This window comes from Falco punctatus, assembly GCF_963210335.1.
Source record: "Falco punctatus genome assembly, chromosome: 8".
Classification (NCBI taxonomy): Eukaryota; Metazoa; Chordata; class Aves; order Falconiformes; family Falconidae; genus Falco; species Falco punctatus.
Window position 1 is genome coordinate 53,194,254 of NC_137588.1, and position 18,141 is coordinate 53,212,394.

Sequence of the window (18,141 nt, forward strand, 5' to 3'; positions counted from 1 at the left end):
CATCCAGAACGGAAACTTGCTTGGCAAAGTAGTCTTTGGTTGAGATTCCTGTTACCTCTTTAAAGCACAGTGCTACCACCTGAGTCACCAGAAATAAGTATATAAGTAGTCACATGAAGGGAAGACTGGCTTAGCTTGCAGTAACTGGTTCTTCGAGATCTCTGTGTGTATTCCTCTACTCTCCCTTTTCCACAATGTCTTGAACTTGTCATTTGGAGTACTGAACATTAAAAGAACTGCTCTTCACACCCCACCTCCCCTGTCACATGAGTTCTTTCGCTTGCCCTTCCAAGGACAGAAGGTATGCTGGATTCCTAGTCACTGTCAAAGGTTCTCAGTTCTGTTCTGGTTGCCCCAGGGCATCATACACGCGAGCATGTAGCGAACAGTTACTGTAAGGTAAGTGATTCCTGTTTGTTTTCCTTCTCTGTGTGACACTGCTGTACTGCATCTCTGAAGAGCACCACTGCAATCAGATGACAGTTTGACATTCAAGGATATAAACACGAGACATTGCAGACAAGTAGAAAACAATCCTATGAAATTACATCCTGCTTCCTAGTGGCAATAACACATCTTGTTTTCAAAGTGCTGGTCTGAATTCCTATTTGAGGAATGTGGCATCCAGCTGGTGTATGAGCTTGTTTTCCAGTGCAGCAGTAGGTGTGAGAGAGAGGTGTGTGTTTGAGCTAAAGGGTGATGGCCAATGCTGGTTAGTGTTGGAAATGGACACCAGGAACTCCGCAATTCTGAGATGGAACAGCATTTTCCCCTTTGAATGACCATAACTGATGTTTGATTATTTTTTTTTTCTGCTGTGAAGGCTGTTTCTCATTTTCATCCCGTATCAGTAAGTTGCCCTTGTGTTTATCTTGCAGGTTTCTGAGCATGGCAAGGATGGGACAAAGCAGAGCAGATCGGAGCAGGACTTGTCACTCCCCAAATCCTAGAAATTTAGTTCATATGTACACTTGCCAGTGGCTGTGGGCAACCATTTACTTGGTGTAAAGAACTTAATATCAGTATAAACTGGCTCTGGGCAGTGTCAGTGATGCTGCACTTTGAGTTGTAGCAGCTGTAATTGTGAATATTACTGAGATAGTGAAACATGGTGTCCAGTTTTCTATTGCATTTTTTTCAAGTGGAAAAGTTAACTAATGGTTGACACACAAGTGGAGAAAATTGTGCATATGCCAAGTTTTGTTACCTTTTTACTTTGAACTACACTGCTTATGAGATCTCATTGTTTTGGAAGAATGGCATGAACAGTCTTCGGCAACAGTTGTGATAATTGTAAATGCTCACAATTGTGCACTCTTTTCTGGTTATTCCTCCCTGGGTTTTGAAAGTTGTACACTTAAAACATTCTTAAAAGTTGTTGGCTTCTATGTGCAACATACCAAGCCAGCTGACATGGTAGTAACCAAAGATTCCAGTTTTTAAGCGTATGAAAGACTCTGCCTGCTTACCTGTGCTAGAAATAACAGCATCTAAAGTGAAGACTTAAGAGAAACTTAGCGACTACTAGATAATCTTTAGGACTCTGCATTAACTCTATAATGTTCTTGGTATAAAAGGAAAAACAGCATATTTGTCACAAAATTTAGTTAACATCTTACAACTGAACCTGTATGTAAGTTGCTTAGATAAATGTAATCACTGTAAACATCTATATGATCTGGGATTTTGTTTTTATTTTGAAGCGGGAGCTTTTTTGTTTACAAGTTCATTAAAAACTAAAAACTGTTTCTGTAAGGAAATGAGATTTTTTTTAATTTGCCTTGTTAATTCAGTTTAAGAAATCTACATTACCCTGTTTTTAAACCAAGTTTTGAGGCCATTTGTTAAGCAAAAGAAGTCATATTTCTTTCTAAATCATTTTAGATTTAGTGTTGTAACTTCCTCATTTTGTTCTTAAATAAATTTTGTATTTTTTCCTTGAGGGGGAAGGGGCAGTCTTGCATTTGTATAACTTGTTGTTTGAGACCAGCCCTCTGTACTAAGATTGGATTTTTTAAAAATGAAATGGCATCTTTTGCAGACTTGGTATTGGCAGCCTCCGAGCGTTGCCATGTCATGCATCAGCTGGAATGACTTGTGATTGCTAGTTTTAAGAAAAAATTGAATGGAGTATTTGGATGGTTTTAAACCAAGGCATTTTCTTTCAATTTCTTGTGAAGTGGATATGACCAGATTTACTCTTGTTCTTGGGGACAGCCTTGCACCACGCAGAGTTCACATTGGTTACTGCCCCAGGCTGTCTTCTTTCTCACTCCTATTCTAGCCCAGCTGAAAGAAAGAAATACTTTTATTGCTGGTAATTCTTTAACAGTGTAATTTATTCCTTTATAGCATGTCAGAATAAATTAAAAAAATGTCTGAAAATGCTGCCAGATGCCTATTGTGTAAATGTTTGTATGTTAGCTTTTTAGACAGTTTTCATGCATGTAGCAGAGTTTCCTGCTCACAGTTCAAATTTTTACTGTTTGAAAAGGTCTCTCATTTTGGAAACCATTTCTTCAAGATCACTGTGCACTCTCTGTCATCACGGAGTGGTAATCTGGATCAAGGCCGCAGTCTCGTGTGGTCACTATGCATACTCTCTTTACGAGAAGGATCTGCCCTGAGAAGATGTTAAACTTTAGCTGGAGAACGTTGTGTGCTAATAAACGTTTGTATAGATAATCTGGGAGTACAGGGAGGCAGAAAGCCTGCTGGGTTCAGAGATACTGGTGCACATTTGGAAACTTTTCTGAGTCAGAGCGGTCTCTCTCTGTTACCTGGAAGGTGGAAGAAGAAATGTAGCTCATTCCTCTGGCTAGGATGGTTTTTCTAGACTCTTGAGTATTGCCCCATCTGAATAAGGATGCTTTACAAGCAATGCCTCATATGAAAACTGATATGTTTCTAAGAACTGGTATCTAGAATACTATGTTATGTCCTTACATATGATTTCTACTGTCTAGGCAATGCATCTGATAACATACATTGGCAGAAGGGGAAGAAGCATCAAAGAAATGCATTCTTGGCAGCTGTTTTCAGAGTGGCTGCTTGGAATTGTTTTGGCACCACTTTTCTTGCTTTGACATGAGATATTTGAAAGTTGGAGGAAAGCGTGTGGTTTCAGGAGAAGAAATTATTTCCTCTGTCCATAAAGTTTGTTCAAGACTTTGAGGAGGGTTGTCAAGTCTTAGAAACAAATCTGCCCTTGATAAGCACTGTAAGCAAGAACAGCTGATGCGCTTAGTGTGTCAGAATGCATTGGTTTGTAGTTCTGAACGACTGCAAGCCTTGTCCCGCAGAGGAGCGTGGAGTCCAGTTAGTCTTTCAGACATGCTGTGTTAACAGAGTTCACTTCTGCACAGAAGCGTGAGCTTAAGCCATCAGCTGCCTTGTGCTGCTTGGCAGAAAACCAGCCTGCACCAGGCATGCTGAACAGCGAACAAGATGGCAACCTTCCTTAAAGAGATGCTGTGATACTGAACACTCATTTGCTGTATAATCCATTTGGTTTGTAACAAAGACTTAAACCTGAAAGCATTAAAAACTATGTGGATCTTGACTTCTGGTTGCAGCTCTGCAAAGGTTTTGTGTTGGGAGGTTTTACTCTTACCTACTGTCCTGATGCAAAGTCAAGAACTTCTGCAGGCAATCCCAGGCCGTTTGTAAGTAATTATCAGCATAACAGAGGCCGTAAAGCACAAAAACGAAAAAAAACCCTCATGCTCCCTGGAAAGTGCTAGAATTCAGGTAATGCCATTAGCCTGTGACAACAGGTTCTTAGTCACCTAGCTAAGCTGTGTACAGGGTTTCAAAGCAATTTATTAACCTCCTTTACAACAACTGAGAGGCGTCCTAAGGCCACCTTTTAAAGGGTTGCTTAATTTGGAGCACAGAGTGCTCATGTGCAGCATACTGGTTCATTATTTTTAACCTATTTAAGCCGTTGTTGCAAGCAATTGAAAGCATTTTTCTCTTCTCCCATAAAAGGCTCTGAAAGAAGGGCAGGCTGCTCTAGGTCTCGGTTACCAGTAACATTGGTAACATCACTCTTGCGCCCTGCCTTGCCTGCTGTTCTGCACAGCGTTGGGTATTGCTAGTAAGTGATGGATTCAGGCCCTGGCTGTGTTGGGAACAGTCAAGTCTCTGAAAGCTACATATGTTTGATAGGTGTGTCAAGCCTGTGCAGCGTGTGCCATCCTAATTTTTTTTTTTTGCTGAGTTCTATTGAATTGTGTCTGTATGGGGGTTATTTTTCAAGCTTACGTGTCAGCTTGCTCTGCTATTGCATTGTTCTGCCTGTTCCCCTGAGCTGGCTTTCTCGGGGTGCGTTGCTTACAACTTGCAGGAACTTGTACGTGTTCTGTGGGCTGTGCTTTTCCTGTAACGGGCTGCAGCAGCAGGGGCGAGGGTGCCCAAGTCGTAGCTGCGCTGCTTTGAGCAGGAGGTTGGGCTAGATGCCTCCTGGCAACCCCTTCCTGGTGGATTTTTTTTCTGTGATCCCGTGTTGGTTTTTTGTATAAGGCTTTAATTTCTCTTGACAGCATTCTCCAATTTAGAAGATTTGTTGCTTAGCCAGCTTTATCAGCCCCATCTGCGCCTTACTTAATTGCAGTGAAATCATCATGATTTCATATCAGCTTGATGTCATAATACAAGTTTATGAGCCCGGCAGGCTCCAGACAGAAAGGAAGAGTGGTCTGGGAGGAAGATCTGTCTGCTCCAAGCACTAATGCCTCTGGAAACATGAGGCGAGGGACAAGACGGAGGAAGTGCCGACCCTCCTAACGGGGCCTGAGTGGAAAGACTACCTTCACTGCACGCTCTAATGTGGGAAATGGCTCTTTAATGTAATCCGTGTTATCTGGGGCTAAACAGGAAGGGGGGAGGGTGGTACCAGGTCTGTATGCGAAGAATTGAGATTGACTGTTGTGCTGGGGCACAAGGATGCTCGTCATTCTCGGTTGCATTAAGAAGCTTTTCAGAATAGATCCAGGACTGTGTTGTCCTTGGCCACGAAGGAAAGGCGGTGTGCTAAGCGAAGGCTGTGTCCAAAAAGACAAGACCGTGTCCTTGTTTTCAAACGCAGTGGGTTTGACTGCTTTGCAAAGCTCAATGCTAAAGGTGTGAAGTCTTTTGAAATTAAGATGCTAACTAGACTTCTTGCATGATGTGAGACGTTCTTAGATGTGACTGTTGCTAGTGCTGAATTCAGGTAGCTGGAAAGCAGGAGGAGCTAGGGAGTATTCTCACACCGGGCTTGAGTTCCTAGGTTTCTAGGTATTTTTGTCCGTAACAACTGCAAAGGTGATGTAGCTGCTTTTTTTTTTTTTTTTTTTTTTTTTTTTTTTTTTATTCAGAGAACAGCTTGGCATTTTGATATCAGGGGCTGCTGCTGGAAGTACCTCAGCACACTCAGTCCTAACTGTTCTGTTTTCCCTCTCCTCCCCAGGAACCTTTTGTTCTTGTTGATAATGCAGATTGTTTTTTGTAAACACAGCTGGTCTTAACTTCATTTCTTTCCCTCTCTGAAATTGAAGGATAGCATCAATACGCATAGCTGGCAGAGAAGCTTTCAGAGGCGCTGTGCGCGCTGCTTGTGTCCCAAAGAGCAGGCTCCTGGCTCCCAGCGCTGCTCCCTGTTCTCTACCACCCTTGACATAATACCGAGCCTTGAGCTACTTTCCAGGTGATGGACTTTGAACTTTTTTTTTTTTTTTTTAGAACAAAAGCAATTTGAGATCATTGAAGGAGTACACATGCCATCATACAGGGTGGACTGGCTTTTGAGCTTTCCTTGTTGTAGTCAAAGCCCCCGTGTGCAATGATAAATCAGCGCCTTGTCCTTTACAGCCTCGTAAATGCCCAGGGCAGGTGCTTGGCTCTGCAGAATTCAGTAACTGGCAGAGGTGGGGCAGCGGTACCTGCGTGACTCAGCTGTGCTTTGTGGCACCGCACAGGCCACCAGGCCAGGGGCACAGCGAACAAACCTTCCCTTTCCCTTCCTCATACCTTGGATGAGTCCCTTGTGCGTGCACACACTGATGCCAAAGCGCAGTGGGAACCCCCAGGGTTTAAGGCTGGTCTCCTTGGCATAGCGTACCCGGTGCCTGGCTAGCCCTCGCTGCTGCACATGCTTCTCCCTTGGTTTTTGTACACTGGCTGGTAACTCCCCTTCTTGGCAGCGTGGGCAATTTTAAAGATCCTTGAGCCCATCTCTATACGACCGCAAGGACTGGTGTTTCACAAACCCTGCTGTCCCCAAGTAGATGCAGTGGCCTGACCCCAGGACCACCTTGGGGCTTGCAGCTGCCTCCGGTGTTCCAAACCAGTTTCTTGTTGCTGGCCCGCAGCCAGGCCAGGCTGGCTGGCCTCTGGTAGCATTTCCAGATCTTCATCTGGTGGCAGCTCTAAGGGAGGGCTTTGCCCAGGTCAGGCAGAATGAGGAGCAAGGAAGCGTTTGCCTGCCTGGGTGTACGGGCGGTGGGGAGGAGAGCAGAGAGGTGAAGCTACAAACTGGTGCAAGTCTGCTGAGCTGAGAAGAATCACTTAGGCAGCAAATACATTCATTCTTGTGTGCCGAAAGCTCCCCCCGGGCACAGCTCCGATTTGTGCTGAGCTCGTTCCTCCTGGGTGGCTGCTGGTGTGGTGGCTGCTGGTGTGGGGCCAGGCCTGTTTGCAGTACATGGGTCTGGGTTGGGGTTACTTGGTGGGGCGAAGCCTGCAGACAGCATCAGGAGTGTTTGCACAGTGGAGCACGTCTGTGTTCCTTCAGGGCTGGCACTCCGACTGCCAGTCGGACCTCGGGTAACTCCAGCTGCACGGCACTGTTTGAACAGCAGGTACGGCCAGAAACTCCTGCTGACTCACATCCTGGAAGTGCTTGCCTGCCTTCCTGAGACCTCTTTCTTCTGGGGGAGGAAAGGCAAGGAACCCAGCTGTGGCCATTCTTCCCTTGTGTTGCCCAGGAAGTATTAATTAATGGCTTTCATTAGCTGGGCTTGTGCTACAATGGCCCTGCTGCGCTGCGTGCATCTGGATAACCGAGGAGCATCAACAAAGCCTGTTTGCGTTGCACCCCTGGTGTGGGAAGGTGCTGCTCTGCTAAAGCCGTGCTGACGTGGTCGTAGCGAGCCCCTGGCTGGCCAGCCTGAAGCTGTTAACAAATCCCATAAACTGATTATGGGCGTAAGTCACTGCTCGGTGACCTTTCTCCCTCTCACTGACAGCTTTTCACACTGCACCTCTTGACCTTCCCTGTACCTGCTGGTGGGGGGCTCCCAGCGCCAGGGTGGCACAGGGGGGGTGCGAGCTGGGCACAGAGCCAGGGGCTGGCTCGTTGTGCCAGCAACCAGCGGGCTCTGCTGGGCTGGCAGCACGTTCCCACGAGGCAAAGCACGGCCTGGGGAGTTTGATGCTGATTGGAAGTGGCTCGGTTTTGCTTCCCAACGTGTAAAACAGCTCGTGGGGGCCAGTCTGCGCTGTGCTCAGCCCCTCCTAGGGCGAGGCTGCCGGGGGCTTGTCAGCCCACTGCTCCCAGTGCTGCGCCTCCCAGAGCCCCAGCGTGGGCAGGACCCTGCTGGTGGCTGCGGAGAGGGAGAATGGTGGCACTGGACAGACTGGCTCGGCTGTGGCAGACAGCTCTTCCTGGGCTGGCTTTTCCAAGGAAGGAGTTGAACACGGGTGACAAGGGACACCTGGGTGCCCACGGGACATGCAGTGCAGGGTGTGTTTAAGTATATTTACGGCCTTCGCAGGGCGGGGAGCCGGGGGAGGAAGCAGTTGCTCTAATGCAAACCAGGTCCCAGTGCCAAGAGCGTGCAGGCAGCTGCCCGCTGCTCTTTCCTAGAGGACTCCGGTGTGTCCCCTGCCTTGGGAAGTCCCAGGGGAGTTGCCCGGTCCCCTGGCGAGGGAAAGCCTGGTACTGTCTGCTCGCTGGCCTCCCACCTTCTCCCCTGCCTTGCTCTTCCCTGGGATTCCACAGGCAGTGAAAGCGGAGCTGGTGCCGCTTTCCCTGGCGAGGTTGCTGGGTGACTGGTAAACACAGCAAAGGCAGCGGCGGGGGGGGCTGGCTGTCCTTTGCTCCCTCTTCCTGGAACTGGGGCAGAGCTGTGCCCAGCGGAGCCTGGCAGCCGGGGTGGCAGCGAGGGACCTGCCTTGAAGGGCAGATGGCCCCGTGCTTGGGCATTTTGAACTGAACATTGGGAACGTGAGTCCCAGCCCCAGGCCTGTGGTGTATGTCGGTGACCCTTTGCAGGGCTCCCTGCCCAAGCCTGGAGGGCTGTTGGCTTGTTTCCTACCCCAGCATCCAGCCTGGCTGCCCAAAGGAGCTCTGCTGGCAGAGCAGCCATGTGCTGAGCCCGGCTGGGGCTGGCCAGCCCAACACAGGGTCCCAGAGCTGCCAGCATCCTTTCGGGCCGTGGCGTCTATCGAACACCCGGTTCACAGCAGCTTCTCTGTAACCTCTAGGAAAAAGTTTAAATGCAAGATACCGGAGCAAGTGGGGCACAGACAAGCCTCCTGCACACTTGGCTCTTCCTAGGCAGGACGTGGTGGCTGGTGTGGGCCATGGTGGCAAGCTGTGAGGTTCTAGCATATGTGGGGCTGCACTGGGGCTGTTGCCTCCCGTGCTGGTGGGCTGTGCCTCTGGCAGGTAATGGGAGAGGAAAACAGTGCTGGGAGCAATCCTGCTGCTCTAAATAGCTTGCCAGCTGCTGATGTTTGTTAACGTGGCTGAGCCATGGTCCTGCAGGAATGTGGAGTACTTGGGATCAGTGTTGTAAGGGGAGCTTTGTGGCATGGGAAGGAATCCAAAACACCAGGAAACACTTCCCAGGAAAGAAGTGTTTGCACCCAAACCCCATTTCTAGAAGGCCAGCACAGCCTCCTCTGTGGATCTATGGCTGCTTTTATTTTCACTGCAGTAATCAAGAGCTTGGGGCTGAAGTCCTGATCTCAGCCTCTCTGCCAGCATCCTGGGAGCTAAAGGCTGAACCAGTTCCATGTCAGTTCTCTCGACAGCTCTTCAGCTGCCCTGGAGCTGACTGCTGGCATCTGGAGGGTGTTGCCCCAGTATGGAGCCCCGCACCATGTGCTCTGGGAGTGGGTTTAAAGGTGCTGGCCCAGCCTGGTCCCATCTGCACCCTGCACCCCTCTGCCCCGGCTGGGTCCTCACCCTGGTTCTGGGAAGTAGCCGTGAGCATCCTGCTGCATGGGGGTAGCTGCTGCGGAGATGGTACTGAAACTGCTGCGGCAGCTCTGCTCCCAGCCCGCGTGCCAGCGTGCCCAGGGGAGCAGGAAGGCTGGGGATGTTCTTGGCAGGGCTGGCTCCGCAGGGCTTGCCCTGCTGTCCTTGGACCTGCAGCTGCGCACCAGCTGCCTCTCTGGATAAAGCCCTGATACTGCTAAACCCCCTATGGATGATCTTAGGTGAACGCAAAGCAACTGAAGCCTTAAGATCATCCTTGAGCCTGGCTGCCCGGGCTGTAAGAGTCCATGGAGCTGTGCTCCAAGTGGGACGGTTGCTGGGGGACCTGCCATGCCTTTTCTCCCCCAAGAAAAAAGTTTTCTGCAGCACTCTGAGTGCGGGGGGGGGGGGGGGGGGGAGGAGTTGTAGGTGCTGCTGTGCCAGGCTAGCAATGGTGCTGGAGGCTGACTGAAGTATTTTAACAGCTGCCCTGCAAGAGCCTGTAAAGGGGATGCAGGTGTTCTGGCAGCACAGGCAGAGCATGGCAGAGCCAGGTCAGGGCTTGCCTCCTCTCTGGGTCTGCTGTATCAGCCGTGTGCCTGCCTGCTTGCCTAACCGGCTGCTGCCATGTGGGGTATAGGCAAACGTCTGTGGTGCTTTGCACGTGGGTTCAAAATGAAATATTGGAAAGGGACCATTTTATATCTGCCAGGTACCACAGCTTAGTCTGGCTGCCCTCTCAAACCCACCCACCCAGTTCCTGGGTCCCCACAGTTCAGCTTGAGGAATAACACTGCTTTTCTTTCAGCTAGGGAGAGAATAAGCTGCTCGTTGCTTCAGCTTGCATCAGGAGGAGTGTGGTAAATCCCTGGCGTCTAGTCTGGCTTTGTCCCAGTAAGCTGGAGTATGGAGGTGTTGCTGATGGAAAGCTGAGCGCAGCGTGGGAAGTGCTTTGGCTTAAAACGTGTGAGCTGCCACCCAGTCTCCTTCCTACAGAAAGGCCCCCAGGTGCAGTGTCTGCTCCTGCCGAGGTTGGGCCGGGGCAGTTGGCTTTCCCAGGCTGCAGAGCAGGAGGGGAGGCTGCCAGCTCCGGGCAGCACCCTCTCTAGAAGGAGAGATACCCATCTGACTTGCACGTCCTGTTAGATAAGCACTTCTCCTTTTAACACGCTTGCTGGGTCGGACCAACGCCTACCTTTCAAAGCTGCCATCAAGTTGAAACACCGCTCCGGCTGCCGGCAGGATTTCATCAGGCAAACATGTACTCTGGCTCTTCCACCCGCTGGGGGACATCCGCTCCTGCACTGTGAGGAGTCCCCGGCTCCCACCTCCCAGCTGAGAGCATCACCACAGCCCCTGGCAGGCCCGGAGCTGAGAGCCTCCCTGCTATGCTGAACAGGGTGCTCCTGCCGATGCATCCACCTTGCCCCTTGCTCCTGGTCCCCCTGCCTGCCATTGAGGCACCGGGCGGCTGGCTGCGCTCTGGCTGTGGCAGGGGACATCCCCTTGCTGATGGCCTCAGGAAGGAGGGTGCAGCATGAGGTTGTTTCCAGACTGGGTTTCTCTTCCCCAGCTATAAAAACTTTCAGGGTGTTTATTAAAACGCTCTGAACTGGCTTCTCTGTCCCAAACAAATCTGGTGCTGCTGGGCTCAGCCTGGTCTGTGCCATGCCACCCCTAAGCAGCTGGCTGCAGCTCTTTCTTAGCCCAGATTTTCCTCTAAATAGGTCACTCATTAATTGAGGGCAAGTACAAAGTTGTTCTGTTTCTCCTAGTCCTCCTAGGCTGGACAGACCCACTTCAGGAGCCGTGAGACCTGGGGCAAGGCTGAGTGATGAAATGCTCGTTGGCTGCTGCAGCTCTGGCTGGATTCTCCAGCTCCAGGACTTTGGTCACTGCTACGTGAAGCTGGAGATGGCAGGTTGGGGCTGACTCTTTCTCAACAGCCATGCGAAAGCCCAACCCTTGCTTGTTTGCAGGAAGAAGATCATAACAGCCGGAGTCTGGGTTGTGGCTGTTATGAGGAAGGGAGGAGCCCTGGTCTGGTGGGATGGGGTTGTGTGCCTCCATGGCGGAGGGGAAACAAGTGCTGCGTGTGTTCCTGCCCTTGAAAACTGCTCAGCGCGGCGATGCTGGTGCCAGGCCACGTGCTGGGGGAAGCGGGAGCAGGAGTGCAGCTCCTAGCAAGGACTCGGTGCTGGGGAGAGCTTTGCTCTTCACCTCACCCGTGGTGTGCTGTGGCTGTGCCGTGCAGACCCCGCAGGTGCCCCAGCTGTAAGGGGATCCCGGGGCAGCTGGGCACCGCAGGCTGGGCTGCCCACCGGCCCACCCCGGCAGCTCCCCGCTCCTGCCCTGCGCAGGCTGTGACTCCCCGCCTGGGTATGTGTGTTTAGCTTTCCCTGCTTGTTTCCATGCAAACAAGGGCAGACGGAGGGAGCCAGCTGCAGCCCCTCGTTCCTGGCTCCAGGGGCCAAGGTACAGCTGGGAGCACAGCCACAGCTGCCTGGTGGCTGCGGGACCTTTTGCTGCCCAGAGAGGGGTCTGCTGGAGCAGGACAAGCCATAGCTGAGGGTTCTGCCACTCTGGGTATGTCGTTACCCCGCTCCTCGATGGCCAAGGGTGGCTGAAGCAGCCCCGCGCTGTTTTATCCTGCACAGGGGCTGATCCCCAGCCCCAGGGTAGGGGTAAATGCAACCTTGGGACCTGGTGGGAGGGCTTGGGCCGCTTCCCCAGAGGAGGAGGCAGCGAGATAAAGGCAGAGCCTGGCCCATGGCACCGAGGTTGAGTTGTGCTTTGAATCAATAGTGGTTTGCGACAGCCCCTGGGCGACCACGACGAGGAGCGCGGGGGCAGGCAGCTGCTGCCCGGGCTGAGTCTGTGCAGTGAGTTGTGTGCGGTCTCTGCTCTCAGGGCTGGGCCAGCCAGAGGAGGATCAAAGCCAATCCCTGTCCCAGGCCCCAAGGAGACTTGGAGAAGAGGGAAAGGCGGTGGGAAACTGCCCTGTTGGTGATCGGCTCGCACCACCTCCTCCCTCCCTGCGTGCGTTTTGCTTTCCCAGGCTGCCAGGGCAGCGGGGCAGGGCGAGCCGGCCGGCCTGGGTGCTGCACCATGCTGAGCAGGTTTGGAGCTGCTGGGCCAGCTCGCCAGGGCAGGGAGGGCCGGCAGCTGCTGACAGAGGGGCTTTCGGCGCTGCGTCGGTCTCGGGTGAGCATGCAGGGCCGTGCCTCCTGCTGCAGGGACGGGCTGGGCATGGCTCTGGGTGCCGGCAGGTCTGCTCCCCAGGCTGGCGGTGCGGTGCAGGGGGGGCTCCCAGCGGGACCTTTGTGCTGCCCCCGCCGTGGCTGAGTGGGGGTACGCAGGGGCTGGCGATGCCGGTGCTGGCAGCACCGTGCCTGCCTTGCCTATGCTTTGCTCAGCTAAGGCAGGACGAAGCTCCCGCCCTGCTGGATTTGGCACCGCAAGGTTTCAGGCACGCCGGGCAGGCCTGGCAAGCGCCGGCTGCCGACACGACCTTCCTGGGTGCTGACTCAGCAGGGTGGGTGGCTGCAAGCCAGGCTGGGAGCTGGGGGGTGCTGGGCAGGCTGAGCCCTTCGGCGGGCACAGCACCCACACCCTCCAGCCCTGCGCGTGGGCTGGCAGCCACCCCCACGCTTGCACCCTCCTCCGTGACTCCTGCATGCCTGGGCTCCTAGGGGGGCCATGCCTGCTCCCTCCCTCTCCCCTCCAGCTTCCCACACACACGCTAATCTGGTCCCACTGCAGCAGCGAGCGCAGCTCAGCGAGAGCAGCTCAGCTCTGGCAGGGCTGGGTTTGCAGGCACAGCTTCTGAGCTGGGGGCCCTGGGATGCTGTGAGCCCCCCCAAGATCTGAAGGACACAATCCTGCCTGGATGGAGCCGCCCAAGCTCACACCCCTGTGTTTCCAGCATTGCCCTTGGGAGCTGGGGGGAACAGGCAGCCTGAGCCAGGGGGGCTGCTCTCTGAGCCAGGGAGGCGGTGGGTGTAGAGCAGGGGTGGGTGGGATGGTGGTGTTTGCACTGTGGAGGACCCCTGGAAGGGCCGTGCAAAGAGAAGGAGATCAAAGGTGCATGGGAGGGCCCCTGGGAATGTAGATGGGCTCTGCTGCTCATCTGCCGCTCGCCGGGTGTGTGTGTGTGTGTGCATGTGCACGCGCCCTCGCCTCCCTGCCCTGCTGAGCTCTTCAAAAATCTGCAGATGCAAAAAGCCCTAATCCCGGGGGCCTTGCCCCAGCCTAGGGGTGTCATGCCCTTGGTAGGAGATAAGCGGGGTACTCCACCTCGGGGCCAAGCTTTGGAGCACGGCACCATGATGCTGGGTGTGCTGGGCACTGGGGGCTGGCACCAGCCTGTGGGCGCTTGGAGGACAACGGGATGCCCTGCTGTGGGTGCCGGTGAGGTGCAGGCGTGTGGATGCCAGTGGCCGTCCCAGGGCAGTCACACCAGCACCCGCCACCCTCTTGCTTAAAACCACCCTGTCTCCCTTCAGGCCTCGGCAGCGGGTGGCAGCGCCTGGCCCCCGTGGGGGCCCTGTGCTGAGACCAGCGCAGGACACGGGGATTAGTTTTAAGCCGATTGCTGCTGCCCATTAGGGGAGCAGAGAGACACGGCTGTGGTTTCCCTGGCGGGTCACGGGGGGAGCACGGCTGCCATGGGGCTGGCACCGCAGCCCAGCAGGGCAGGACGCGGTTTTGCCCCTTCCCCAGTCCGTTTGGTTTTGCTGCCACAGCTTGTAAGGGTTCATCACCCTGGTGGCCTCTAGGAGTGAGGGTGGGCAGCCCCTGTCCTGCCCCAGCTCAGTGGCCCAGTGGGACACCGCGAGGGACCCTCCTGCCCACCTCCACTCTGGGCACCCATGGGTGTGAGCCTCCCTGTGCTGGGGCGGGGGGGCTGAGGGTGCTGGGGTTTGGCTTCCAGCATAGTGCCTCTTCTCGAGAGACCATCGATATTTTTTTGAAGGTAACACACGTCTCTGGGAGGAGATGGAGAGAAGACAGGGAAGCGGGCAGCCCCTGTGGGCAGAGGAGGATTTATGGCTGCCGAGTTTCTGCAAAGACAGTAACCGTGCAGGACTCTTGGAGGGGGTAGAGGGGGAAGAGCTGCCCAAAAAATGGAGTACGGCAGCTCGGCCTCCCCTCCTGGGTGCTTTCCAGAGAGCAAGGAACAAGGGGAGCTCATCCTGTGGGAATAAGGGAGGAATGACCGTGTCTGGCTGTGGGCCTGGGGGAAGCAGCCCTGCTCTGCCATTGCTGCCGTGTCCTGGCTCCCTCCTCCGTGCTGGGGCGTGGGGCTGTGCCAGCGGGTGCTGCTCCCCGGTGGTGCCGGCTGTGCCGGCTGACTCAGAGCAACACCCTTCCCGGGATGGCAGGCCTCGGCACAGCCGGCAGCGGCGCGGGGCGGGCTGGTCCTGCGCTGGCAGCGGTGCTGAGCTGGTGGAGGCTGAGCTGTGCTGAGTGTCTGAGCATTCCCCAGCAATGCCGCCTCACCAGTGGGGAAACTGAGACAGGGAATGTGCGATGCCTGGGAGTGATGCCGGGGTGGCATCTCGCCCGGGGCAGCGTGGCTCCCCTTGCTGTCCTTGGCACAGAGCGGCACAGCTGCCCCTCCAGGCCCCCAACTCCGGCACTGCCCTGTGCCCACTCTGCAAACCCCGGCGCTGCCCAGAGGCTCCGGCTGAGCTTCGTGGAGGGACAAGACTTTGCTCCCCCATCCCATGCAGCAGCCATCCTCATCCCAGCCGTCCTCCCCCTGGCCGTCCTGGGGCAGGTAGCAAAGCCCTGGCTGTGTTGTTCCCGAGGGAAGGGGCAGGCAGGAGATGTGTGCCTCAGTTTCCCTATCAGGTAGGTGGGTCAGCATTCCAGGCTTTACGCCCAGAGCTGCTGGAGTCATGGGTAACCGATGTGCACAGGGCGGGCGGAGGCACCCGGTGAGTCCCAAGGGGGATGTTTGCAGAGCATGGGCTCCCTGCTCTCCCCCCCGTAGGCACCAGTGCTGCCCCCCAGGTGGGCTCTGCAACCGCCTGGCTGGCAGCTGGTGGCAAGAGGCAGGGAGCTGAACCCCAGCCCTGCTTCGGTGACAAGGAGGAGACCGGGGCTTCCCTGCAGTGGCTGGGGCAGATGGTTCACAGGTGGGCTAGGGGCAGGTCAGGAATCCTTCAAGTAAGGGGCTTTTTCTGGTCAGAAATTGCCAATATTTTCCAAACCTAAATCTCCTTCAGGGACAGGGTCAGCCCTGATAAATTTTCTGGCTGAAAAAAAGGAGGGGGGGGGGGGGGAAGAAAGAAGGAAATAATCAAAGCTCTCTGAATTGGCATTTCCTGAATGAAGCGCCGTATTTTTTTAATTTGGGTGTGTGTGAGAGACATGGCTTTCCATCCTGCACCAGCATGTCATGTAACCCCCCCCCCCAACAACCAAAATCAAAACAAACTGCTTGGAAAGGATTGAAACGGAGCGGCTGGAGCCGTGGCAAACCAACAGTGCTGTCACGGGGGGAGAGGTTGGGTTTGGCTTTTGGCTTGTCATACCCAGAGAGGTTTTGTGATTTCCACTTTTCCTCCTCGTGTGGGACAGGAATGACTTCCCCATCCCTGCGCTTTCCCAGCTGTGTCTATGGGTGGCCCCTCTGGGCAGGATCTCCTTGTCCTCCCAGCCCTGTCCCATCCACCTGCCCATCGCAGGCAACCCGGACCCACTGGGAGCCTTGGGGAACCGAACAGCACCAGCCCAGTGCCCCTTCATCTCCCCATGATGGTGGGCTGCCAGCCTCCGGGTCCTGGCAGAACGGGCAGCGAGCACGGCAGGCAGCACCCGTGGCACGCAGGCATGGCTTTCCCGGCTGTTCCCTGCCAGCCGTGGGGACAGGACAGGGGCATGCGTGGGAGAGTGCCGGCGGGGGGGTGCTGGGCGCAGGGAGTGCGGGTGATGCGCAGCCCTGCGTCAGCGTAGCCCCACCGGGGTGGGCTGGGTGCTGCCGGCTGCACCCCGCTGACTCAGCAGGATGGGTGCGGAGGCGGTTAGCCCTGTGGCATTTCGGCACAAGCTGGGGAGCCGGGAATGGGCTGGGTGGGAACGGGGATGCATGATGTGCGGGGTGTGCCGTGCCAGCGGCATGGCGGCAGCTGTGTTGGCATCACATGGCCATCCCGAGGACCTGTTGCTGGTGTCTTTCCACCCTGTGGGTGGATGGGTCTGTCTGCGTTTGGGGGTGGGGGTGGCTGGAGGATTAAGGCCTGGCCTGGCCTGGAAGGAAGGGACACTGGTGGCTTCTCTGGGGACGTGGGGGTGGTTCTGCTGCTGCATGGGGTGAGGGTGCCGGGGGTGGGGGGAGGAGGCATCCCCAGCCCCTGCAGGGCCTGCTTGCAGGGTGCTTCCCCACTGCAGGGCTGGGACGGGCCCGGGGGTAGGCAGGAGTGGGCAGGAGCGAGCAGGAGCGGGCAGGAGTGGGCAGGGCGGGCAGCACAGCCTGCCTGCTCCGGCCTAGGCAGCACTGCCACCTGCCGTCCGCCCTGCCTGCCTGCTGCCTGCGCCTGCCTGCGCCTGCCTGCTGCCTGCACCTGCCTGCTGCCTGCCTGCCGCCTGCCTGCTGCCTGCACCTGCCTGCTGCCTGCCTGCCGCCTGCCTGCTGCCTGCGCCTGCCTGCTACCTGCCTGCTGCCTGCTGCCTCCCTGCCTGCCTGCACCTGCCTGCTGCCTGTGCCTGTCTGTGCCTGCCTGCGCCTGCTGCCTGCCCGCTGCCTGCACCTGCCTGCTACCTGCCTGCTGCCTGCCTGTACCTGCCTGCTGCCTCCCTGCCTGCCTGCACCTACCTGCTGCCTGGGCCTGCCTGCTGCACCTCTCTCCTTCCTCCACCTTCATACTGTGCCTGCCTGCCTGCACACCTGCCTCCTGCACCTGTCTTCTTCCTCTGCCTCCATGCTGAGCCTGCCCGTATCTGCCCCTGTGCAGGCAGGCAGGCTCCCGGTGCAGGCCGTGGGCAGCAGGGCAGAGCAGGGGTGCAGTGCCGGTAGCTCCCGCTCCCCACGAGGCTTGCTGCTCCGGGGCTAGGGGTCACGTCAGGTCAGCAAGCTGAGGGGCTCCAGTGCTGGCAGGGATGTGATTAGTGTAGGGTGAACCCGAATGCCTGGGAGGCTACAAGGAGACATCCCAGCTCCTGTCCAAGGCAGCCGCTGCCCGGGATGCTTACGCTGCCCAGCAGCAGCCGGGACAGGGATGGTGCATCAGTTCCCTTTGCAGGAGCATGGCAGGGCTGGGAGCTGGGGGAATGTGAAGAGTAGGAGCAGGAGGGAGAGAGCAGCCCCCTGGGGCTGTGCTCCACAGGCAGCTCTTGTAGTGCCCAAACTGTGCTGGCACCAGGCTGTAGGGCTCCCACCCCCAAAGGACCAGCCAGGACAGTCACTTGGGAGTCAAGACCTTTATTGACCCCCGGGGTGGCTAGGTGACACATGCAGGGCAGGAGAGGAGTGCAAGGCTACCTGCCTGCCAGCTGCATCCTCTTGCAGTGAGCAGCGACCCACAGGGACATCCATCACCCCCCTGGCATGGGGTGCCTGGGCTGGAGTGCCCCCCTTCCCAAGTTTAGGGTACCCAGGGGGCTCCCCCTCCCACTCACAGCCACCCCCCCACACCACCCAGTGGCCCTGTACCTCGGTCGCCAGCTCTTCCACCCGCTGTGTCTCCCTGTGGAATGGGCTGTCTCCAGGCGCCAAGCCGTGGCCCCAAGAACAGTATTTCCAGGAATCCCCAACGTAGTGCCTAAGGGATTCCTGGGAAAACTGGACCCTGAGGGCACGGCGACCTGGGCTTTCCGCCAGCCTCACGCATCCTTGCCACTGGCTGGGCTCCGCGTGTGGCTGATGGGAGTGCTGCTGCCACTTCCCTGCTGCTCCCCCCACCACACAAGGCTCCCACATTTCTGTGTGACTCCTCCCGCTGGTGCCC

General features: G+C 55.7%; 1 protein-coding gene across 4 annotated transcripts in view; it reads left to right on the forward strand.

Annotated features, from left to right (window-relative positions):
- The window catches only part of CSNK1A1 (casein kinase 1 alpha 1), a gene marked incomplete at its 3' end in the record, with an annotated part of 37,191 nt that extends 33,629 nt beyond the window's left edge, over positions 1 to 3,562 (forward strand). For all 4 annotated transcript variants that reach the window (XM_080398031.1, XM_080398029.1, XM_080398032.1 and 1 more), the window contains one exon: positions 879 to 3,562. In XM_080398031.1, coding sequence (XP_080254157.1) covers positions 879 to 886 — 8 coding nt within the window. The remainder of the gene's footprint in view (positions 1 to 878) is intronic.
- Between the last annotated feature and the right edge of the window lie 14,579 nt (positions 3,563 to 18,141).